Genomic DNA, 26,488 nt, shown 5'->3' with positions numbered 1-26,488 from the left:
TTTAATGCTTCTCTATGGGCTATGCCAGCATTAACACTATAATCTCTACAACTCTGCATGATGTTAGGATAAACTTTTTATTATTATACCATTTATCTTATCTTATTGATTATTGATATTTATGCTTAAAGGTATGCGTGCTTGCCCCAGATTTCATCATAATCCTGTTCATTAGACTGATTAGTATCAATCATCTTTTTCGCTAATGTATTAATTTCAGAGCTTACATTATATTGATCAAGCTGCTAACTCAATGACTCTCTGTTAACTTTGTGATAAAGATTATTATGTATTTAGTGGTCTCAAAAAGATTGAATCAATGTCTTTTATTTAATGCTACAAAATTTTGGGGAGATATCTTGTTTGGATGGTCACATGTAGATGGAATTTTCTTTACTGCCTGGTCCCACAGCCTTTCAGTCCCAAATAAACACACAGAGCTTTGTATTAATTATAAATTGTTTGGCGTCTTAGCTTAGACTTATTATTAACTAGCTCTCATAATTTAAATTAACCCACAATTCTTATCTATGTTTAGTTACATGGCTTGGTACCTTTTCTCAATATAACATTCTCATCTTACTTCCTCTGTGTTTGGCTTTGATTGTGTCTCTGCTTTTCCCTTCCCAGAATTCTTCTAGTCTGGTCGCCCTGCCTGTACTTCCTGCCTGGCTACTTGCCAAGCAGTGTTTTATTAAACTAATACGAGTGAAAAATCTTTACTGTGTACAAGAGCTTTATCCCACAGTGTTTCCCCCCCCTCTTTTCAAAATAAGAACTCCGAATCTAATTTCCTTTGTTTAGTTTTTTTTTTTTCCTGACCATTCTCTGTAACAACTAGTAGTGAATACTCTAAACAGAGACAAACAGGCATAATCCATTTTGGGGGAATGTGGGCATAGTTTTCTAGGCTACTTCCTGCTTGTTACAAATGCTGATAATCTTATGGGGACCCAAAGAAAATTTAGGATTATGGTCATGTCCTGCCTGGAGTATTATGTGAGGCTAAATCATCTCAGGCATGTATCGGTGTAAATAAATGCAATGCAGATAATAAAGAATATTTACCACTTTAATGAAAAACTTACAGAACCGAAGTTCCAGCGTAGTACAGAAGGTAGCAAGGAAAAAAGGGCCGAGCCGCCTCTCCGCTCGCCCATTTATTGGCAGGCATTCACCCGAGGCCAACTCCGCCCCCTAAAGGGGCTGTCTTAACCCTACATCTCCCCCTTTTGTCTAAATAAGACAGAACTAAACCAAATATAACAATAAACAATAATAACAAATGATAAATATAACAAACAATATTGAGAACAAAAGTTTTGCTAGAGAGTAACTACAATTAAATAATCTTCAACTCCATCAAAGATCTGAGAAAGGAATAAATATTACTTAACAAGTGGGAGATATCCAAAATGTGCAACAAATGACAGAGACAACTGACTACCTGGGCAATCACCCAAAATCTCGTTTGCAATGTTGAGTCAATCAACTTTGGCTAAGGCCTAACATAACTGACATACCATTATCAAATGCAAGGAACTTTCTTAGAATTATCCTACCCTGTCTTGGCAAGATAAGACAATCCTGTTTCATATCTTAGTCAGTAGTTGAGGTATGGGCTTTTCTTAACCCAAAGGCCAGTTCTACCAAGAAGACAAGCTCCCAGTGGAGTGTCTTTGGTGCTCAACGTTCTCTCGGGAGTAGAGTGGTGTTGCCAGGAGTAATTGTGTCTCATTGGCACAGAATTCTAGGTTAGAATAAAGGCCATTTTCTACAGCTCTTCAAAGAGGCTGAAGATTATACTATCTATATTAAAAATAATCTCTATGTATCTAAAAGACCTGATTAACCTAAAAATAATATGACAAACATATAATTCTCAATACCTATCTAATTTGAAAACTAAGAGAATAAACAACTGTGCAATATATGAAGACAATGATCTTCAACTGTAAACAATGTCATTACATATCAAAATGTAAACAATATTATTACATAAATAGTACCAGAGGTAGAAATGTACATTGTGATATGATAGATGTATCCATACAAAATAAGCATACTCTTATACAAAAATAGAGGTAGGAACACTCACATTCAATATTCAATATATCAATATACAAGAAACAGTACCAATATAATTTTCTAAAAACAGTAAGTCAAAAATACCAATCATCCCATCAAACCAGTTAATCCCCGCACTTTTTTTTTAATATACCCCTAATTCCATACAATATCTCCCCATCCCCTCAACCCTAAACCAACCACTAAAAGATGTCCCTAACCCTGTGGGCAAACTCTGTTGGGAGAGGGGACATCGTCCTCTTAGGTTGTTTCTAGCTGACATGGGGGCGATGTTCTTCTTAGGGGCCCCTGTGAAAGCAAATGATGGTAAAATACCCAAATTAACCTTTGAGTTAAGAAAATTATAACTAGTCTCTGAGTGTTTTGAGAAGGTCCGGCCAGAGTGTTGTCAAAAATGTGCATCATTTGAAATTGTCTCTTGCAGTTGGTACCAAAAAACAGGTCTAATATTAGCGCGCTTAAAAAAAAAAAGAAAAATTCATGACGTCATAAAAGCCAGATAGAGTTGATATTGTGGGGCCCCATCTTCATCCTGGAAACTTCAAAGATTACTGTAGGAAAATATGTTGCTTGTTATGGGAAATTTAAACATTAACAACAAGGACATATACTGACATATAAAGAAAGACATAGATATGAGGAAAGGCAAAGAAAGTTTATCAAATATAAAATTATTCTTATTCTGTCCCATTTCATGGCTCCTGACCTGAGACAGAAACTCTGAAATATCTCTTATTAACAGGCTTGGAATTGAAGAGGGACTGAGCCATAGTCCAACTCCAAAACCAGCTCTACACATTTATAAAGAATTGTTCGATAAAACATATATATATATATATATATATATATATATATATAAAATCAATACTTACAATATGTATAGAATTTTATTGTCGATGTTTAGTGGGTCGTAACTATTTTCCATCCATCAGTAATTAAATATTCAGGGTCCCTTAAATTCTTTGGAAATGAATATTTTCCTGTGGAGATAAGAAAAGAACCCTGCCCCCATCCTATCTGTAATCCTTACCATCTGAATGCCAGTCATCCTTGTGAATGAATTGTTATTTATCTTTTCCAAGTGACTTCCTCAAACCGAACCTTTATTAATTTTGATGGTATCCATAATTTTTCCTCACCTGTGGAGATAAGAGCAAAACCCCTTCCCCAACGCAGCACATCTCCTGGCTTCCATTGTGAGGTCAGCACATCCTTGAAATAAACTGGTTGATTTAGTTCAGCAGACTTTTCCATTATCCAATGTCTTTCTGCAGACATCGTTCCCTTCTCATTAGCCTTGAGAAAATTTAAGGTTAACAAAGCATTATGTAACCTATTTCTGGGGGTGTTTTCCATCCCTTTCTATTTGTTCAACATATCCTTTATAGTTCGATTTGATCTTTCTATGACTGCTTGACCTGTAGGATTGTATGGTATACCTGTAACATGCTTGATATTGTAATAATCAAAAAACCGTTTCATTTTCCTAGAGACATAAGCAGGACCATTGTCTGTCTTTATTTGTGTAGGTATACCCATGATAGCCATGACTTCTAATAAATGAGTGATTACTGTATCAGCTTTTTCTAAACTTAAAGCAGTTGCCCATTGAAAGCCTAAATAAGTGTCAATGGTGTGATGAACATATTTCAATTTGCCAAATTCTGCAAAGTGGAACACATCCATCTGCCAGATTTTATTCCTATGGGTGTCCTTAGGATTAGCCCCTGCTGGCAGTGGCTTTTGGTTATAGAAAGAACAGGTAGGGCATTTCTTTACAATCTCCTTAGCTTGTTGTAAAACTCTTCAAACTTTTGCTATTAACATGATGTTTTTTATGAATTTCAGAGGCTTGTAGCACATTACCAATCAATAGTTGATTAATTTCTGCATTACCTTGTGCTAGAGGACCTGGCAGACCCGTATGGGATTGGATGTGTGTTATGTACATAGGGCAAAGCCTGTTCCTGATCAAATCTTGAATCTGAATAAACAATGAGGTTAGTTCTGTATCATCACATATAAATTCAGCAGTTTCAATATGTAAAATAACTCTTTCTGTGTATTTTGAATCAGTAACTATATTAATAGGTTCTTTAAAATCTCTTAGTACCATAAGAATGGCATATAATTCTGCCTTCTGGACAGAATCATAAGGACTTTGTTCCACCTTATCCAAGTCTTCTGATTTGTAACCTGCCTTCCCTGATTTATTGGCATCAGAATAGAATGTATGGGCTCCAGTTATTGGAGCATCACGGACGATTCGAGGAAGGATCCAAGAAGTTCTCTTTATGAAGTTAAGCCGCTTGCTTTTTGGATAGTTGTTATTAATTTCTCCCAAAAAAAAATTAGCACAAGCTCTTTGCCATGGTTCATTATCCTCCCATAATTTCTTTAGTTCATCAGCAGTGAAAGGCACTATAATTTCTGCTGGGTCTATGCCTGCTAGTTGACGAAGTCTCAGCTTGCCTTTTATAATTAACTCAGAGACTTTTTCCACATAAGTTTTCAGTTTCTTACTTGGTTTATGTGGTAAAAAGATCCATTCCAAGATAATATCATCTCTCTGAATTAAAATTCCTGTAGGAGAAATTTTTGACGGTAATATGACGAGAGTACAATCGAGCTCCCGGATAGCTCAGTCGGTAGAGCATGAGACTCTTAATCTCAGGGTCGTGGGTTCGGGCCCCACGTTGGGCGCCAAATGTATCGGCATAATTAAATGCAATGCAGATAATAAAGAATATTTACCACTTTAATGAAAAACTTACAGAACCGAAGTTCCAGCGTAGTACAGGAGGTAGCAAGGAAAAAAGGGCCAAGCCGCCACTCCGCGCGCCCATTTATTGGCAGGCATTCACCCGAGGCCAACCCCACCCCCTAAAGGGGCTGTCTTAACCCTACACAGGCAGCAGCCTTGAAGCTGTTCTGGATGCAGATCTCAGAAGAAACTGCAACAGTGCTCTGAAATGTAGAATCATCTGGGCCTTCTGTTCCCACTGGAGTTTTTCAGGGGTTATTCCTTGATAGAACCTTGTTTTTCTTAACCCAGAATGAATCTGCAGCCTCTCATTTTCCTGTGAGAACAAAAGCAAAACCTCTTCTACAAAATAAACTAACTTTTGACTTAAATTTTGAATTCAAGACATTTTCAAAATATATTTGCTGAATTAATCCAATAGTATTTATAATCAAAGTTCTTTTAGCAGCTGTTGCTACTTCCTCATCAGCCAAACAATTCAAGGACAACACAATAACATACAGTATCCAGCTTCCCTGTGTATTTTCTAATCTTTACATGGCTTTATTTTTTATTCTATTACTTTTTTTTTCAATTTTGATTTTTGAGACAGGGTTTCTCTGTGTATCTTTGGCTGTCTTCGATCTCACTCTGTAGACCAAGCTGACCCTGAACTCATAGAGATCTACCTGCCTCTGCCTCCCAAGTGCTGGGATTAAAGGCATGTGCCACCACATCCAGCTACTCTTATTTCTTTTTTTTAAAAAGGCATTCCCTATTCTTTTATTTTCTCTCCCAAGCTTACACATATTTTTAAACACATTGTAAAACATTTAGAAGTTGTTTTTTTCCATCTGAATCTGTTGTTACTGCTTATCTCTATCCTTTTCTGATCACATGTGTCTTTAATCTTCTAGGCACCATGGCTAGGATTAAAGCTGCAGCGTTGCTGCCCGACTCCACCCTATTCCTTAGCTTTCTGAGAGTCTAGCTTCATGTTTGAGGTACTGGTTGGAACCGTGTTTATTGTTAAAACCCTGTGGAGTTTCAAGGTCCATGCACCATCAATAACTATGCAGCTGACTTCTCATAAACACCATTTAAGTGTTTGGTGGAAGAGCCTCTTAAAGTGCTGCAAGGTTTACCCACTAATGCAGAGAAGCCTCTCTTAAGGGAGCTGCACCTTTGCTTGCCTCTTGCAAACAAAGTCCACCTGAGAAAATGCTGCTACCAAGAGGCCGTGCTTGACTCTTGTTCTTTTGTGTCTAGAAGCCCTTCTCAAGCTCTCTCAGATTTTATGTGGATGTAGTTGCTGAATGTTGTTGATGGAAGTTTCTGTCCTGCCTGGGGTCGCACAGCCATCAGTCACCCCCCCCAAAAAAAAACACACACACACACGCAGAGGCTTGTATTAATTATAAATTGTTTGGCCCATTAGCTCAGGCTTATTATTAACTAGCTCTTACAACTTAAATCAATCCATAAATCTTGTATATGTTTTGTCACATGGTTTGATGCCTTTTTTCAGTGAGGCATTCTCATCTTGCTTCCTCTGGCTGGTGACTGACTCTCTGCCTTTCCTCTTCCCATAATTCTCAAAGTCTTGTTGCACAGCCTATACTTCCTGCCAAACTACTGACCAGTCAGCACTTTATTAAACCAAGACAGGTGACAAATATTTTCAATGTATAAGAGCGTTATCCCACAGCAGTCATGGCTCCATGAGAAAGCACCATTTCTGTCTCCATCTTACAGATCACAGAAATGGATAGGGAGGTGATTTAGCCCAGATCCAAGAGCTAGTAAGGGATCTGTTTGATATTCAAGCCAGGCAGCTTTTGTATAGGCAGCATTTTTTTTGGGGGGGGGGGGGTATGGAGAAAATGGCTTTTCCTTGGAAAAAGGATGAATTCACTTGTTTAGATAGTGAAGGATTTTGGCTATTGTATAACTCAACAATGACATTCTTGGTAGCATTTTGTAATTATCTAAAGACATTTGGAATCTGAAGTGTTCATTTGCTTTGTGAAGTATTGAGGAATGAAAAATACACGATAGATTGGAGATCTAGAACATCTACACACAGATCTAAATTCTACAGAGAAATTAATGTAAATTTGAGAGATAAAATAAAGAGCATAAAAGCTAGGTGTGGTGGCTCATGCCAACAATGCTTGTACTGGGAAGGTATGGTGGCTCATGTTTACAGTGCCAATACTGGGAAAGCCAAGGGTAAAATCCATGATGGGCTATATAGTGAGTTACAGAACAGACTGGGCTATGGAGGAGGACTTTATCCCAGATGGAAAAAACAAAGAGAAGAGAAAATTAGAGGCTAAGAGAGAGGAAAGAAAAATAGTGGAAAATATTATGAATATTGAACAAAGTATGAAATTGAAAGTTATTAACACTGTTCAATACTAGTTAAAAATAATATGGAAGATAAAAAGAAAGCATAAGTGCTTACACTTAAGATTTTTTAAATGCAAGAAAATTCTGGACAAATAGAAGTGTTTGCCTTGGTACCGAGAAATTGAGACAGTAGGAGGCATTTGCAGACACAGAGGTGTTGAAAGAATTTGACAAATTGGAGTGGCAGAAAGTGGTTTAGTGTTTTCAGAGGTTACAGAACATGTTTGAGCATGTCAACAACACAATAATAAAATGTTAGATGTAAGACAGGGAGATAGGACTTTATTCTGTAAAATCTCGAGGAAATATTGAAGAGCTTTGCATTTGAGAAAAGTCATTCTGTGTTCTGAATAAATGACCAGATAAGAGAAAACAAAACCTTACACATGTAAATTTTAATGAGTTTGATTCTCTGATTCACACATTAGAGGGGCACCATGGTGCCAGCAGCTAGCATTCTGTCTATGGGAAGAAAGACATTTTATGAAGTGGTTATGGAATCAGGACTAAGAATTTCCTAGTTAGAGGCTAGGTTGCAGATTCTGATTGGTGCAGTTTCTGGTTTTATACTATTGTTTATGTTGGTCTTTGCTTTGTTCTCATGGGGATATAAAGTACCAGACCCACTCTAGCTTAATGGCTTCTCAATTTTTTTTTAAGAGAATGGAGTAGAATTAAGGAGTTATTACAAAATTTTCTCATGATTTCTAAAGTCTGATTTAGTACACTGGTAGAAAAGAGAGCCGATAGAATTGAAGCATTTCCTGGGTGGGCCGCGATGCAATATAAAGAGGAATTAAGGGTTTATTAACTTCTTTGACATGATCAAGAGTGGTTTTAATGACTTTATAGACAACACAGAATGAAGTATGCTTTGGTTGCAGTGTGTATGTATGTGGGGGGTAATGGTTTCAGCTTTTGATATATAAGCAGAGAAATGGAACTAGAAATTCATTTTATAGAATGTAATTTAAGAGGTAATTCCTGACATAAAGTGTAACTGTGAGGGTAGTTTGCATAGGTAAGGCAGAAAAATGTAGCAAAGAAGGTGATTGTTAGAGGTTAGCAAATAGAGGTGAAAAATAAATAAATAGAAACCCTTGGCTGTCTAACATTTGTAGAGCTGCAACTCAGACAGAGAAAAGGAATAGAATTAGGACGTATATATGGATGGGTGGGGGTAGGTTATGTATAATTGTGTAGCCTGATTAAAGCCCATATATATATATATATATATATATATATATATATATATATATATATGTTCAACCTGAAGGTCAGAAAAGCAAAACAGCTGGCCACTGGTTCTTACCTTTACCTCAATCTGAAATGGCAATCCTGCCTTCAGGAATCTCAGAATGAGACTGTGTGAGAGAACTGTCTCCTCCCATCTTATATGCCTCTCTAGTGCTGGGATTAAAGGCATGCACCGTGACCACCAGTTTCTATGGCAAACTAGTGTGGCTAGTGTGATTAAAGGTTTGTGTCACCATTGCCTTGTCTGTAAGGTTGACCAGTGGGACTGTTTTACTCACTGATCGTCAGACAAACTTTATTTATTAAAGTACAAATAAAATATCACCCATAGTTGCCATTTATTAAAATAATTAAGCTAAAGAGTGGGTCACAGTAGCTCATAAATGTTCAGGAGGTTCAGGCAAGAGTGACAGAAATTCATGATTGTCATGGGGTAAAGAGAAAATCATGTGTCAAAAAGAGAGAGGACCAGGGAGATCACTTAGCGGGTAAAGAGCTTTCTGTACAACATGATACACTGAGGTTTACCTGCCAGGCCAACCTGAAAGTCTGTGAGTAGTGCATGTCTGTGACCCTTGTGCACCTGTGGTCCTATGCGAGGCGGCAGCGGCAGGAACATCCCTGGAAGCTTGTGTGCTAGCTGTGCTCGTGTAGAGCAGTGAACAATCAATCTCAAAGCAAGGTGCAAGTTGAGGACTAACATCCGAGGTTGCCTTTGACCTCCAAAAGCATGCACACTCACACACATGAACCCACACACATGTAAGTACAAGATATTTTAAATGAGAGAAATAGGTCAGTAGGGAGTGAGAAAGTAGAGAGAGGGGAGTGGTGAGAAGAGAGAGAAATTGAGTGTAATAGGAATAGATTGATTGGCACTGTCAAATCAAAATTGGAGGCCTAAGTACAGATTTCTTAGTAACACAGCAGTCAATTGATGCCCAAGTGCCAGTGCTAAACCAGAAGACCTGCTGATGTCCTTGTGTGTAAGTGACAGGGTTGCTCAGCTGTGTAGTGACTGTAATTGTAGTGTATGTGATTTCATTGTGACATAAGCTACTCTGATGTAAAACCAACTCAGGCTTGGTTAGCAGTCTATCTGTGAGAAAGGGGTACTGTCCCAGAGGGGGCCTGTTATGGTGCAAAGAGGGTAGTAGCCTTGTGCTTAGTACAGGCCTCGGGGTGGCATAAATGTTTGGTTTTAAAGCTTAGCATAAAAATATGAGATGAGGTGGGCAGTGGTGGCACATGCCTTTAATGCCAGCACTCAGGAGGCAGGCACAGAAGGATCTCTGTGAATTTAAGACCAGTGTGGTCTACAAAAGCTTGTTCCAGCACAGGGTTCAAAGCTACCTGTCTCAAAAAAAAAAAATAAATAAATAAATAAATAAATCAATACATAAAAGAATATGAGGTGAAGGTGTTTGTTGATAGTGGATGGGAATGTCCCATTATTAGAATTTCTCAAGTAATACTCTGATACTATATCATGAGTCAAATCAAGGGCAGCCCAAAGTTCACATGAGCAGGGGAAGAATATTTTTGGCTCACACTCTTCTTATTCTAATAGGTCAGTGGAGACCAAAAGAGTTCAGCACATCATCAGTAGGTAAACTGTGGGATTTGGAAGATTTGTGTCAGGTCTCAGGTAAACACAAAGGGGCTCAGGGAGCTTTCCATAAATCAGTGGTCAGAGGAAGAATGCTTATCTGCAATTGTAGGGTTAAGCCAGCCCCTTAGGGGGCAGGCTTGTCTCGGGCAAATGTTTATTTATAAATTGGGTGCGCGGTCTCTTGGTCTCTCGCGCGCCCCTTTTGTTTTCTGTTCTCCGCAGGAATTAGGGTTATATTCAAAAAAATGGGGGGGGGGAGGGATTAACTGGTTTGATGGGATGATTGGTATTTGTAAATTACTGTTTTTAGAAAATTGTATTGGTACTCTTTCCTGTATATTGATATATTAAATATTAAATGTGAGTGTTCCTACCTTTATTTTTGTATAAGAGTATGTTTTTAACTTTGTCTATATTGTATTGATACATCTACCATATTACAATGTACATTTCTACCTCTGATACTATTTATATAATAACATTGTTTACATTTGATATGTAATGACATTGTTTACAGTTGAAGATCATTGTCTTCATATATTGCACAGTTGTTTAATCTTTTAGTCTTCAAGTTAGATAGGTATTGAGAATTATATGTTTGTCATATTTATTTTTAGGTTAATCAGGTCTTTTAGATACATAGAGATTATATTTAGTATAGATAGTATAATCTTCAGCGTCTTTGAAGAGCTGTAGAAAATGGCCTTTAATCTAACCTAGAATTCTGTGCCAATGAGACACAATTACTTCTGACAATGCCACTCTACTCCTGAGAAAACGTTGAGCACCAAAGACACTCCACTGGGAGCTTGTCTTCTTGGCAGAACTGGTCTTTCGGTTAAGAAAAGCCCATACCTCAACTTCTGACAAAGATACAGAATATCCCTAAGTGGATAAAACAAGATTGTCTTATCCTGCCAAGACAGGGTAGGATAGTTCTAAGAAAGTTCCTTGCCTTTAATAATGGTATGTCAGTTATGTTAGGCCTTAGCCAAAGTTGGTTGACTCAACATTACAAACAAGACTTTGGATGATTGCCCAGGTAGTCAGTTGTCTCTGTCATTTGTTGCACATTTTGGATATCTCTCATTTGTTAAGTAATATTTATTCCCCTCTCTGATCTTTGACGGAGTTAAAGATTATATAATTGTAATTACTCTCTACATCATTTAGACTCCTTGAGATAAAATGTCTAGCAAAACTTTTGTTCTCAATATTGTTTGTTATTATTGTTTATAGTTGTATTTGGTTTAGTTCTGTCTTATTTAGACAAAAGGGGGAGATGTAGGGTTAAGCCAGCCCCTTAGGGGGCGGGCTTGCCTCGGGCGAATGTTTACTTATAAATCAGGTGGGCGGGAGGCCACACGCCCCTTCTGTTTCCTGTTCTCTTCGGGAACCATGGTACTGTAAGTCTAATTTCACCATTAAAGCTGTGTATATTTTTTTTTACAATCTGTCTGCATTCATTTACGCTGCAACATGCAGTGAACCATTTTGTGACACAAGGATTGTCATTGACTTTCAGGATTACTGGGTGTGCTAGCTAGTATTATGTCAACTTAACACAAGCTAGAGTCACTGGAGAATAGGGAGCATCAATTTGAAAATATCTCAATTTGTAGTCTTGATTAGTAATTTATCTGGGATAGCCAAGTGCATTTTTAGTGGGGACACCCTTCTGTAGGTGGTCCTGGGTTCTATAAGAAAATAGCCTGAGCAAGCCATAGGGAGCAAGTGAGGAAGCCGTACTCCTCCATAGCTTCTGCACCAGCTCTTGCCTGCAGATACCTGTCCTGACTTCCTTCAATGATGAACAGTGATATGGAAGTGTAAGCCAAATAAACCTTCTACTCTCCACATTGCTTTGGTCATGGTATTTCATCCCAGCAATAGTAACACTAACTAAGAGGCTGGGGTTAGATAAAACTAAAGATTGTGTTGTGTAATGGAGAATTGACAGGAGGGTACTGTCTCAGAAGAAATGATCAGATTACCATCAAAAAGTAGGAACTGATGGCAAAAGACTAAGACATTGAGACAGTAGTTCAGCCATGTGAAAGTTCTAGGATATCTGTAGAATACTTTGAAATTTGATTAATATCAAGTGCTCAGAGACTATGTGGAAGAATTTAGACAAAGTTAGAGGGGATATTTAGATAATACACCTAGGTGAGACTCAGCAGTGAGGAAACCTCTAGATGGTGAAGAACAAACATTTAGTTCTAAGACATCTGATGTTGACCTTTCAGTGGGGTCAGAAAACTGCAGAAAGCACCAATGCAGTGTGCACAGATGGGTACTGTGGAGTCTCTGTTTGATAATAAATAGTGTGTATGGTGACTCAGGGAGGGAGAGAATAGGAGCTAATTCACGTATCACTTAGGAATGTTTGTTTTTTCTGTTTTTACTACTGTTGAAAAAAAAGGAAACTATGGACCATTAAAAAGCTTGATTACCAGTAATGAATGTAGAAATCTGCCAGGCTTTGTGATTTGGGGGAGGGGCTCCTAGAAGGATAATGTTGATTGAGTATCTAGAAAGAAAATTGGATTGTGAATGCATGTAGACTGATAGTTTATAGTATTAGCAGTTTTCTTCTAGGGTAAGGCTCAGTGTGTTCCAAAAGGAAGCCTATTAAAGCACAGGAAGTTCCTCAAACCCACCAGATGTGCAAGCCCCAGCATTCTGCAAGGTTATGTAAGCAATGAGGACTGCAAGGAGCTTGGAAGAGTCCCAGACCAGCAGACCTACCTAAAAGACACACTCTGATCTGCTGAGCTTCCCATATGTCATCAATGTGCTCCATGCTTATAGGTTTTGTGATATTCCCCCCATGCTGTATAGAATTCTGTTGATGCAGCTTCTTTAGAATCACCCTTACCCACAATCCTGTAAACAATCCCAATAAACTCTTTTGTTCCCCAAGTTGGACCTTTGTGTTTTCCTATCAGGGTTGAGTAGTCATTGGTTCACAGCTCCATAGGAATAGTGTCACCCAACAGCACCTAAAAACAATGTAAGTATTTTATTTCTAATGTATTATTATGTAGTTTAAACATGAATATAAGTGACTACAATTCTAACTTGTCAGTGATCAATGAGACAGAGTGAGGTTGTGACCTCAGAGTCTTGGAATTTGCAAAAAGACAATTAATTCACAAAGAAGGGTTGATGTGGGATTCCCCTCTGTGTGCTGTGAACACCATTTATTAATAAGAAACTGCTTTGTACCTATCGCAAGGTAGAACTTAGTTAGACAGGGAAACTAAACTAAATGCTGGGAGAAGGAAGGCAGAATCAAAGGAGAAACCATGGAGCCACCGCCAGAGACTGATATGCTATAACCTTGCCGGTAGGCCATGAGCCTCATGGTAAAATCTAAAATAATGGAGATGGGTTAATTCTAGATGTAAGAGCTAGCTAACAATATGCTTAAGTAGTTAGCCAAGCAATGATTTAATTAATATAGTTTCTGTTTGGATATTTCAGGGCTTAGCAGCTGGGAACAAACAAGCAGCCTTACTACAACAAATTGGCACTCCAGTGTGGTTGACTATATCCATGTAAAACCTGAGAGGACATGGAAGGGAATTCTAGACACTGAAAAAAACAAAATTTAGCTACATTTTTTTTTCAGATCAGCTCTGTTTGCTGGCCATGGCTCCTTTAAGGGAACTTTTTCTGATTCAGTAGTAGGAAAAAACAAACAAACAAACAAACAAAAAGCCCAAAAACAAAAATCAAAAACAACCCGAAATTGCAGTTCTTGAACTGTGCTGCCAGCACAAACTCTGACTCTTTCAGGAGGCCAAGCATTTAATAGAGTTTGTGAGAAGAGTGCTATAACTTTCTTAATGTCAACATAGACCTGCTGTGTGCCTGAAAATAGGGCTGCGAGCATGACTTACACTAAAAGACCTCTGCCTCTCCATGTTGGACTTGATGGAGCCAAAAGGCAAAACAGCCTTGGCCCTTAGTCATGCTAAGGCTTAGCATTTTAAGAAGTACTTCTGGTCAGAAAAGGATTACAGATACATAATCAGATAGATTCAGATAACAAAGACCTCTAAATAGCTTACAGTTTTGATAAAAGTATGCGGTCTTTAGAGAGAAAAGGAAAAGAATATGGACAGTTATAAAAAGAAGTAAATGGTTTAGAAAAAAAATAAAGTCTTTAAAGAGACAGAGTACAGACAGTCATGGATTAAAGGAGTAAAGGTAATAAAATAAATATTTAAAAATAATAGATTTAAAACAAATAAGTCACATAAAGATGGAATATATACATATATATTGTATATATGTTGTATACTGTGAGAGAGCTAAATAACCAACATATATACTTTAAAGGTATCTTGTCTTCAGAATTTGAGTCTAAGGATATGTCACTTTGGAAAAGAGGTTCTGCTTTTGTTTACACAGAAGATGAGGACCTGTGAATTTCTTCTAGACTAATGTGATTTGATGGGCCAAGATCCCCTGAAAGGTTGCCATAAACACCCCCAAAATGTTATTTTGCCAATCCTAAAGCAGGAAGCATTTTGGATAGAACTATGCCCAAATTCCCTAAATGATTGTTTACAAATGTTTGCTTACTTTTAAAGGGGTATATGCTATAGAATCTTGCATTGGTATAGATTTTGGTTTATTGATACAAATTTAAGGTCAGTTTTGTTATACTGTGTATATGTATATTTTTGCTCTTGATTAAGGTATTGTGTTTGTGCAGCTCATTTGAAAATGTAATGTATAATTGGGAAATGTAGGTTAATAGATAATCATCTATAATAGTCAAGTTTTTTGTTATGTTATTAGATTTTCTAGATGTACAGAGGTGTATTTTAGATAGATAGGTATTCTTCAAACCTTTCAAGGACTATAGAATATGGCATTTAAAATGTTTTAAGAATTTAGGACTTATCATGACAATGAGGCACATCTGCTCCTGGCAGGACCAATCTACTTCAAGAGAAAGATGCTCATTGACGAGGCTCCTTATGGAGTTGGTTAGCCATTTGGGCAAGCAACTGCTCTTGCCTGAACTGCTTGATGCTATGCTGTATGAACTGGACAGTAAGAACCCACAGAGAAATGACTACAGAACTTGCCTAAAGGTGAGATGTTTCTTCAGGGTTCCTGCTTCATGAAAGAGTCTGCCAGACATTCTGCAGGACACAGAGGAAAGTGACTGACAAACTGCCAATATAGGTAGAATTATCTTTGAAATTTCCTGCTTCATGGAAAAGTCTGCTTTTCCATGGATACTGTGGGCCTGTAGGCTGAAGATGGATGCCCCAATGATACAGAAGAACTTCGGGTGACTGTACAGGCAGCAAAATGTCTATCTCAATTCTAGAGTTTTGAAAGTTACTTACAATGCACTTTCTGTTTACTTAGGTAATGTTATATCCTTCTGGAGTCTTTTAATGAAGTTGAAGAATTTATATTTTCCTTAGTTATGGTAAAAATAAAGTAGATATAAATATTATAACTATCATTCTTGCTTGATACCTGTTTTGTTGTATGTAATTTTACTATGTTAAAGTTAAAACCTTTCTTTTTATTTAAACAGAAAAGGGAAGGAGATGTGGGATTCCACTCAGTGTACTGTGAATACCATTGATTAATAAAGAAACTGCTTTGGACCTATAGCAAAGTAGAACTTATTTAGGCAGGGAAAACTAGACTGAATGCTAGGAGAAGGAAGGTGGAGTCAAAGGAGAAGCCATGGAGCTGCCACCTGAAACATATATGTTGTAACCTTGCCAGTAGGCCATGAGCCTCATAGTATAATATGATATAATATTATATAATACAATATAATATAAACAACAGAAATAAAATATAAATATATATAAAACAAGCAACCTTACTACAACAAAGGATGTCCAACAGCACACCTAAACTTCACAGCCCTGAGGAGTGTGTCATGTTCAGGAGTTTTATGTGCCCCTCCCATTACAGTGATGCACATCAAAGGCCATCTTCATGTTTAAGGAGGCACTGTTTCACATCACTGCTTTCCAGAGAGGAGGATGAGTTCACGAATGTCTCCATATTGGGAGAATAGTCTTGGATAGAGGATGCTATCAGGAATCTTGCATATTGTGCAGAAAATTAAAATTATTTGAAATACTAATGATTATATTTTAATTAATACAACGTATATTTACTATTCAACGAGTATGCTGACAAGACGTTGCTTAAAATTTTATTAATTCATTTAGATATCTTTGGTAAATGCTTTAATGAAAAATAAAAACTACTGAATAAAATTTCTTCATATAGGGTACAACCTATGAGGATGAAATTAATACTATCAAACGTGTTATTTCAAGGATTAATGGAATTATGGCTCATAATTCACCAGTGTTGATTGTTCAAAGATGGATACGTGGTTTCATAGTTAGGAAACACTTAAGGTATGTTTCCTTTTCTTAATCATCTGAATGTTGAAATGAGATAAAAATATCAAGTTTAAGAAGCAAATTCTAGAATAATTTGCACCTTTGTAGTTTCTGTTCTCAAAATAATATTTACACTATACTTGAGCTGTATAAAGGTCAATAACAAAAATACCATATTATGACACATAGTCAGAATTTGATGCCTTTATTTGTATTTTTAATTGACTATAAAGTAATTTCTAAGTACAAATTTTGCAATTTTTGAATACTATGATATTTTTATTAAGATTTAATGATGCCAACCATGAACCTATGTTGAAATTTTCTCTTGTTAGAAACATAGTCATAGTTTTATGTTTATATGTATATATTATCATATATACTTATATATGATAAAATGGTGGCTTTCTCCTCTATATAATTCTACAAGGTGGTAATAGAAGTCATAATACAATATATGTATATATATTTATTTATAATAAGGGTATATATGTAAATAATATAAAATAAGTTTATATACCTTAAAAGTATAAGAAGATTTTAGGTTTTATTGGAATCTTTTGTTAATGCACTCAGGACTGTGTTTTTTGTCTCAGAATCGAGGCCCCCTCTGCTACTGCTATAACCTGAGATAATATCCCTGTTGACTGGACATTGCTCATAATCCCAGCACGTGTAATCAGAGTCTCAGTACTGTGGAGAGGGTGTGAGTCATAAAAAGAATCTCTGTGTCCAGGCCAGACTGTTTTGAGAGCTCTTTCCTTGAAGATCTCTTCCATTAGGCACGTCATGTTACTGCTCTAAGCCAGCGTTTCTTCATTTGTAAACGGTAAAGAGCAGGGCTAATGGCAGTGCTCATGCACTTGCTTGTAGGAATTGAGAGAATGAATTTAACATGCCAGCACCAAGCAGAAGTGGCCACTACTTTAGCATTAGGTACTCCTGTAGACGCACCCCTACCATTGTTTCTGGGCTATCTGCACTATCTACATCTGCGGAAAACGTGCCTGGGATGCTCCCCCTTTGGCCTTCGTGTTTCCTCAGCACACAGGATGACCTCGTCAGACTGGAGTTCTAATCTGTTTATTCTCCAATTCCAAATCCTCTAGTGCCTCCAAAGGTACCTAGGGACAATTTCTCAATGACAAGTTCTCACCATTCATGTTACACTGCAACTGTCTGGATCTTGATCTGTCAGTTCCCTGAGAGACTCCGTTTCTGTGTTCTGCTCTGGGTCTCTAGAACAAAACAGGGCTTGGACCATTGAGTGATCACAAATTGTGAAATTGATGAACACAATAAATGAACATCCCATGAGATCTGGGATCATCTGTTTCTGGATCAGTCTACGGGAGAGTGAATGTACAGACTAGGAAACAGCAAAAATGAGCGGCACCAAAGAGAGGCATTACCACAGCCTGGGGTCCCTACCCACCCCAGCATCTTAGTCCTGAGAAAGGCCTCCTGACAGCAAGGCATTTCATTTTCCTTAAAGGTTTTCTTTTAAAATGCCTAAATACCATCCACTTTCCCTCAACCCCAAGTGTAGACTGAGCCTAGACTTATTCCGGGTCCTATAGGTTAGAGTGGAAACTCTTCCGGTACACAGATGCTGGGGTGAAGCATCTTAGCAAATAGGCAGAGGCCTGTACCTGACTGGCATCCAGACTGAGGTCATAGGGAAGATGGAGGAGACTCTAGGACACGGATTTAAGCAATGTGCAGTTCATGTTAGAAACGGGTCCATCCACTTCATGTGTCTAGTTTGTAACCAGATCTTTGCAATGGTGTCTGTATTGGTGTCTGTACTGCACATCAGTGAGCTGCTGCGTGGCTCACTGGTGGGTGTTTATGAAGAAAGGGCCTGTGTCGAATCTGTAGCTTGTGGCTTTGTTGCATGTGTGCTGAGTCCTGTGCACCTTGACCTTCTGTTTTTTTCTTCCCACTCCTGTCACTGAGTATCACCAGAGACCTCCACTTCTCTCAGACAGGAGTGACATTTAAAGAGTAAGACGTAGGAGCTGGATGTGTTGCGTGACCATGGGTCATCCTGGTTCCTAAGCCATGTCCAGAGACTCAGTGTAGAATGGATCCTGCTTTCCAGAATGACTTCATGTGATAATCCCCCATACAAGGTTCTTCTCTGCCTTCATTGAAGACTGTCCCCCTCTTCCTCCAGGAGAACTGTGATTATCAATTTATCAGAAATTTCAAGCACTAGTTACTCCTACAGTATGAACAAAGCACTTGGAGAGTCATAAGTGGCCACTGCTGCCAGCAGCGCACTCAGTGAGGCTGCAGACCCGCTGCATGTTTGAACGTGTTTAGACGGAAGAACGATGCGGAACACTTGTTTCATTTGTCACAATGGTATTAGCTCCTTACTTAGTGATTCTCTCTCCTTAGATTGATGAATATTTTATTTTAATTTGTTTTTATTAGAGCACTTTCCATCATGTTTCCTGATAATCATGCCCCTTCTCATTTAGGTTGAATGGATTTTAAAGTGCTGATCCCTCTCTGCACTCGACCCTCATTTTCTGAAGTCGCCTGATTCTAGTTAGTGTTGCTTTCTGAGTCCTGAGCAATTTCATGCTATTTTGTGTAGTTCATTTCATGGTAATAGGTTGTTTTTTCCCTTTTTAAATTATGCTTTTTTCTCTTGATCTTCCTCTCATTGTCAATAGCGATCCTATTGTTCTCTGTTTTCTGCTTGTCCTTTACTATGTACACATCTTTATGAGATTGGATGGATTTCCTGATCTGTAAGAAGATTCCTTTGTGTTTATTGTCCTGAAGCTTTCCCCTCTATGGTGTTGCAGTGTCTAAAATATATCTGTCCTTCAGGGACCTTTGGCTGGGGTCCCACCATCTCCTTTCTTCTGTGTACCTCCTTCCAATTTGATATTTCCCATCTTAATTTTAAGTCTTTCCCCAGGTACTTCCTATGACCTTTGAGTTTTGACCTAGAATTGAACTGTGGTTAATATCAGGACTTCATAATAAAAAACATTGCAAATCCTATTCCCTATGCTTCATCTCTTGCATTGAATACATTATGGTGGTTCAGCGTTCTTAAGTTACCTCTCCAGGCTTGTTGGGAGTGTGTTTCTGTCTTCTTTCTCTTTATCACCTGCCTTAGTTCTTCCATCTGTCTCCTACTTTCTGCACTCCAGAGTCTTGCAGGTATCATTTTTTAAATCACCATCATTCATACTTTATGTTTTCAGAGAATAACATTTTATACTTAAAATATCCTGTAGTTTTGAGAGTAACAGTTAAGGAAACTGTTATTTAAGCATAGTCAGAGTTTATAGGTTAATTCAAATAGCTGATTTCCGGTGGTTGCATGTTTCTTGTGTATAAAATAGGTAAAAGTGTCAGGTATAGTTTCATACAGTTTCATAAAATAAAGGTCATCTTATTTAGAGAAGACTGTTTGCTACTGTAGTCTGAACTGTGTCATTACTAGTTCCTTTGATAGACAGGGCCATATGGCAAGAGCCTTTTGAATGCTAGGTTTTTAATTAATTAGATTTTAGCTGAGATCAGAGTTTTATGATTTATAATTTAAAGATATCTGCTATATATTCAGTGAATATGATGGAAGACATTTATGCAATATAATAATGTAGTAAGATGATAATATATTGTACTCATAGTAGGAGTAAACTAGGAAGCCCTATAACTATTACGTTATAATTTTTAAAACCTTTACCCATCTTAATACGACATTTTCAAAGAAGAAGCAATGCATTTGCATATCATTTATTTGTTTGCGTATAACACAGATTACCTCAAGTGTGGCTGAGCAGAGTTTTCTGTTTTTTTTTTCTATTAAAGTTTATAGTCAAAGAAGCTGATATCTGTGACTTCAAACAATGTTGCTGACCCCTGATTCCTTACTTTTATTTCACATTTCTACCTTGAGTTCCAGTGTCCGTCACTTGTGGTCCTCAGTGGCTGCCATCGTCTCTGCCATTTTAGTTCTTTCCCGGGAATGACAGCCAGTGGAGGATCACATTGTTCTTGTGCCTCAAATTCTCTGATGTCTTATCAATGCCAAAGAAGCCCTTCTTTCCATGTCTTCATGTGCACTGGTAGGACCTCTCAGATACTCTACTGTTGCAGCCATAATTACATTTGCAAAACATCGTATATTCAGCAATATAATGTGATCATGAGAGAGACAGCAGGAAGCAAATGTCTTATGAGACAACTAGAACATCCTCCTTTCCTGTGTGAGGTGAGAAAAAGAATATGGTGCCCTTCGAACTTCTGACACATCACACTTGTGTAGAGCATGACATGGCAGGGATGTCACTCAGCCTCTGAAGGAATTCATCATGTTAGTACACTGGCAGCAGAGGTGACCAAGCTTGTGTCCATTGTCATTTTCTCATAGATAGGAAACTTGGCCTTTGTTTCTAAAGCTGAAAGGGAGAAAGGAAATTGGGCACTCTCCAACAGTGCTACACAGTACATGGAAAGAAACAGAAAATCATATGTATTGTGTAGAACATTTGACTATATTTATGGAAAGGAGAAAAACTGACATATTAAAGATTAAGCATCTGTCACATTAAGAGGAAAAACAAACTGTATTCAATATGAGTGTTCATGAGGGTAACGAACATATAGAAGTTGAAGAAATAGAACATGAATATACAGTGGACAATAAGGAATGTATGTAAAATCAGAAGTCTACAATTTATTCTTTTTGAAGAGCAATAAATAGATAATTCTCCAACAAGAGCAATAAAGAAAGAGAAAGAAGAAATAAAGAGAACAATATAATGAAGGTATCAGGACAGAAGTGACCAAATACAACAAACTGATCACATTATAACTGCTGTCTTTGTAATTACTCTGTTTCTCAAAGTTCTTAGAAAGAAAAGACATACATCTTGTCTGTTGCTTGGAATTATCACACAACTGGATGAGAATTCTGCAGTAATGAAAATTGTAGGTCAGTCAGTCCTGGAATACATAATGTGAAAACCTGGAAATAGTTTAGCATGAGATTCAGTGGTACATAAAAATCTAATACATAAGTTTATCCCAGGAATGTGAGGTTAGCTTAACAGAAATAACAATGAAGGAGAGACAGACCAGTTTTGATCTGTCCATTGCTGTGTCAGCTGAACCCTGTGCAAACTGAACCTTTTGGGTCCATGGTGCAAAAGTTCCATTCTATTTTTTCTCATTTCACACAGGGCAAGAAGACTTTGCAGGTGACTCATATGACTTTGCTCCCTATTACCACTCTCAAGACTACCGTCAAGTAGTGTATCTGAGTGGTTTTAACCCAGTCACAGGAGGACTTGAAAAGGAATTTCCCTAGGTACAGAAGGCACATGAGGGAATCAGAAGCACCAGAACAATTTGATCCTCTGGTGGCTGTCAATCATGAGGAAGGAAGAGTACCTGCAAAGGACCAGAGAGTGGTCATCATTAGCTGGGAATGAGACTCCTGACAGAAGTCAGCCAGAATGCAGAGAAGTCAGTCCTAGACAAATGTCTGCATCCTGCCTGTTGGAGGTCTCAGTGAGTTCAGAAATGAATATTCCTTTGAGATTTTGCTAAGACCTCCAGCCCAGCTTGATATACAGATCTTACTAATGTACTAGCAAGTACAGGAAAACCATTTCAGTGTCTCAGGAAAATCATCTTATCTAATTTAGCACCCCTTTGAGATTAAAATAAAATTAAGTAAACTAGAAATAAAAGTTGACTTATTGTTCTGGGTGCAGTTCAGTTGGTAGACTGTTTGTATGATATGCCCAAAGCCCTAGGTTTGATCATCAGCACCACATAAAAGCCAAAGATAGTGGTGCTTGCTTGTAGTCCAGACACGTGAGTGGTGGGGAATGGACAATTGGGAGTTCAGGGCCATCCCTGAATACACAGTAGTTTGAAGGCAACCTGTATTACATCTCTCAAAAACAAAAATAAAACCCCCACCCCAAACCAAAAACCAATACAAAACAAAACAACACAAAGTATATCCAATAACAGAAATAATGACTCCATTTACATATTAGACATCTAATGGATTTATTATCACTTAGAAGTGAAATAATGAACTCATTTCCCTGAGAGCCTCAATGCATCGGGGTCACAACCATGACCCCTGTTCTTTAGCATGGTCTTCTAAATTAGTGAACCTCAGTGAGAAGAATAAAAGTTCCTGAAGAAATAGAAATGTGGAAATATAATCATATTTATTTTTTTTAAATTTATTTATTTATTAAAGATTTCTTTCTCTTCCCCACCACCGCCTCCCATTTCCCTCCCCCTCCCCCACCAAGTCCCCCTCTCTCGTCAGCCCAAAGAGCAATCAGGGTTCCCTGCCCTGTGGGAAGTCCAAGGACCACCCACCTCCATCCAGGTCTAGTAAGGTGAGCATCCAAACTGCCTAGGCTCCCCCAAAGCCAGTACGTGCAGTAGGATCAAAAACCCATTGCCATTGTTCTTGAGTTCTCAGTAGAAAAAGCCTGGGATAAAATCAAAATTATTTTTGATGTCACAATATGAGTTTGCAAACTAACAGCCATAATCCAAAAGTTAATGGTAGTTAGGATATGTAAGTAGTTAGGAATCAGAAAAAAAAGAAGTGAAAATGAACACTTACAATGCACTCATTTTATGGTTTTTCTTTTAAGGGTAGACACATGAGATAAGCTTTTCAAACAAGTACTAGAGAAATGCATTTCACACACAAAGTGGCAGTAAGTTTATGAACCTGATACCTACCTGTAAAAGGACAGAGAAAACAGGATAGGATAGGAAGAGTCTCAGGCAGCAATCTAACTGAAGAATGTTTGACCAGGTTATCTGAGAATCCTTGCACAAGGTTGTACAATGCAGGTATCCTGCATCAGACAGAAATGGGCTGTCAACATTGTCTTCCATGTGCTTGGCCAATGGCTAGAAAAAGCCTTGCGGAACAAGGAAGTTCCAAGGAAACAAAGTTGGGATGTCAGCCAGCTGTGCATCTCTCAGTGAGCTCCACAAGGAGATCTGAGAAGCCCATGCCACGGCTACATAGGGGTTGTTAGGTGTCTTGGTTAGGGTTTCTTTTGCTTTGAAGAGACACCATTACCACAGCAACCCTTTTGAAGGATACGTTTAATTGGGTGGCTCACTTGCAGTTTCAGAGGCTGAGTCCATTTTCATCATGGCAGGGAGTATGGCGGCATGCAGACAGGTAAGGTGCTGGAGGAATAGCTGAGAGTGAGTCCACAGCTTGGAGGCAACAGGAGGCTGATTGACAGTCATAAACTTCAGAGCGTAACCCCAGAGTGACACACTTCCTCCACAAAGGCCACACCTACTCCAACAAAGCCAGACCTCCTAAAACTGCCACTTCCTTTGGGGGCCATTTTTTTTTTCCAAACTACCACTTTAGGAAAGATAGGAACTGAGTCTCAAAACAAAACCACCAAGCGTTACTAACAGAGGAAGACCATGGTATATTCAAGGATGAGTTGCTTTTGTTGTGTAATATGGATCAATATATGGTTTGACAGGAAATAACACTTTGAGAGGCAGAGGCAGGCAGGGACTTTCTAAATAGGCCTCCGGTGACCCCAGAAATAAAGCAAACATTTCCATATAGGATTTCATGAGATTCAAAAACAAAACAAATCAAAAACCTCCACCAACAATAAAATACTCCAAATAGAGGAAATGGTAAACACAATGACGAGAGAGATTACAGAATGAGAAAAAGAAAAAATTGCCAGTTATGTATCTCCCAGATGGTTAGTATCTAGAGTACACAAATAACTAAAACAAACAAACAGCGCAAACCTGCTCTCAACCCCCCTAAAACCCAGCGAGTAAATACGTCGATGAATGGACCAGGCAGTTCTCAAAGGGGCACAAGTGACTAAAAACACGTGAAAATGCCTTCAAGTTCTTCACCCATCAGAGGATACGATGAAACCAGCACTGAGTTTTCCTCTCAAAACAGGTAGCTGCTGTCTTCAAAAGATGGCGACCAAAGTTTCCACACACAGGCGGACACGAGATTCTGTTAGTTAGTGAAGTGTACATGGTCGGCACAATGGAAAGAGTAAGAGACTTTCTTAGACTCACACGACCCCAAGTCCTCGTCCCAGTGATGTGCATAGATACCTGCCCATCCATATTTATCATGTCCCTAGTCAAAATAGCCAAAATAATGCATTAGTGAGGAATCTACCAACAGATTGGATGAAGAAAACAGAATATATTCACAATGAAGTTGTATTAGGTCACAAAGAGAAATAACATTATGTAATTTCCAAGAAATGGTAGAATTTGAAATCATCATTTGAGAGAAATAAGAATGAACCAGAAAGAAATGTTTCCTTTCATATGTAGAAACCATGTTTAAAACAAGGAAGCAGAAGAAACACTATTGTTAGTGAGTGTAAGGAGACTGTCCAGTAAAGGATCGCATTGTTGGCGGCTGCACTTATTTCCCGTGGATCTGGGCTGGGTAGAGTATGCAGGTAGTGGCCTGGGTGACACCTATCCTTCCACTGGACACTTGGAATTTCTTGAGTAAATGCTTGTGCTTTTGCCCTGAACTTTTTGAGAATTCTTGGAGCTCTTTTCCTTTCAGCTTTTACTAGTTGTGGGGTCTCTCTCACAGTACTTTGTATTTCTGTTCCAGAAGTCACCAACCCAGCGTGACTTCTTCTCAGAGCTCTAGGATTATTTTCAAACTCAGTGGCTTGCTTTATGTCTTGGATCAGCCCAAGTGTGGCATTGCTGCACCAGTCGTCTGCCTGGTCCATTGGCCTGACACTTGCTCTGGACAAAACGCTTTCCTCCATTTCTCAAGTGCTGAGCCATGGTAATATAGTTAATGGTTTGTTTATGCATAATTTATTGGGGCATATGCAGAACAGTTCCTTTCCCATGAAAATCCATGCTTTCATTTACGTTTGACAACTGAATGATCATGAGAGATAACTTCAGAATTTCTCTTGTGGATAAACATGTTCATCTGGCTGCATCACTGGTTGCCCTTGGAAGTGAAGCCTAAGGGAAGAGTGCATCCATCTGCCTAGCCTGCTCACGTGATTACTGCGCTCTGTTTGCTTTCATGCACTCCTTTCCCCGTGTGCTGTATGCAAGGGGAGCAAAAGGAACAGCTTTGGGAAGCTGAGCTGCTGCTCCAGAGAGGTGCACTGCAACTGTGAACGGGAAAGGTTTTATTGTCTTACTACACCATATACTAGTGCATTGGTAGGTAAGAAGATTGAGGATGGAGGAATAAATAGAGGTGGTTAATTATGTAGGAACGCCGCGTTGTTTGGATTGCTTTATTTCTGATATTGCTAAGGATCCATTTTCGAATTGGCTTATCATTTTAACAGATGATCTTTTTTCTGTCGCATAAGATGGGTTTTGTGTGCATGAGATTGGCTTAGTTCACTTGGTATGCTTTCGGAGATTGTTAGTAGATAAAGCTGGCTGCCCTTGCTCTAATCTCTTCCACCTCCATTTACAGTAACACACTTTCCCTCCAGTCCTGTGTTGCTGTGCTGGGAGGTATACGTGCATCAGTGTCTTTCCACTCTTTGCTGGCATTGCTGGCACCTCTTCACTAATACTGACCACTTCACTCTGTAATCAAAGGCAGGGCTGGCCTACCTTTTCCTTATGATGATTGTAAAGGATCAAATGGGAATTCTAGCACAGTGTTGAAAAGGTTAGGTGAGAGAGGATACATCGGCCGTTACTTCTGCTCTTAGAGGAGAAAGTATCCAGTATCCTTAAGTGTGATGCTAGTTTATAAACAGTGTTTGTGAGATGATATTCCACTAAATAATATAATAGGATTAAAAAGTAAGTGCAACTTACCTCGACTTTTGCTTATAAGTGTGGCTAGCAGACATGTCCCTATTCTTTTTTGCCTTAAGTTCTAAGGATATCATTGCTCTGTGTACTTCCTCTGTATTCACAATTAGG

At 38.4% G+C, this 26,488-nt stretch overlaps 1 protein-coding gene across 1 annotated transcript in view; it reads left to right on the top strand.

The window, feature by feature from the left end:
* Window positions 1-26,488, top strand: part of Lrriq3 (leucine rich repeats and IQ motif containing 3) — an 85,218-nt gene that overhangs the window by 8,897 nt on the left and 49,833 nt on the right. Inside the window, exon 3 of the mRNA XM_041656177.1 lies at window positions 16,401-16,534. Within this exon, the coding sequence (XP_041512111.1) occupies window positions 16,401-16,534 (134 nt within the window). The remainder of the gene's footprint in view (window positions 1-16,400; window positions 16,535-26,488) is intronic.

This window comes from Microtus oregoni, unplaced genomic scaffold (genome assembly GCF_018167655.1).
Source record: "Microtus oregoni isolate MIOR12 unplaced genomic scaffold, Mior012 000000F_ref0000247, whole genome shotgun sequence".
Lineage (NCBI taxonomy): Eukaryota > Metazoa > Chordata > Mammalia > Rodentia > Cricetidae > Microtus > Microtus oregoni.
Note: the sequence above shows the minus strand (reverse complement) of the source record. Positions and strands in the feature narration are given on the sequence as shown.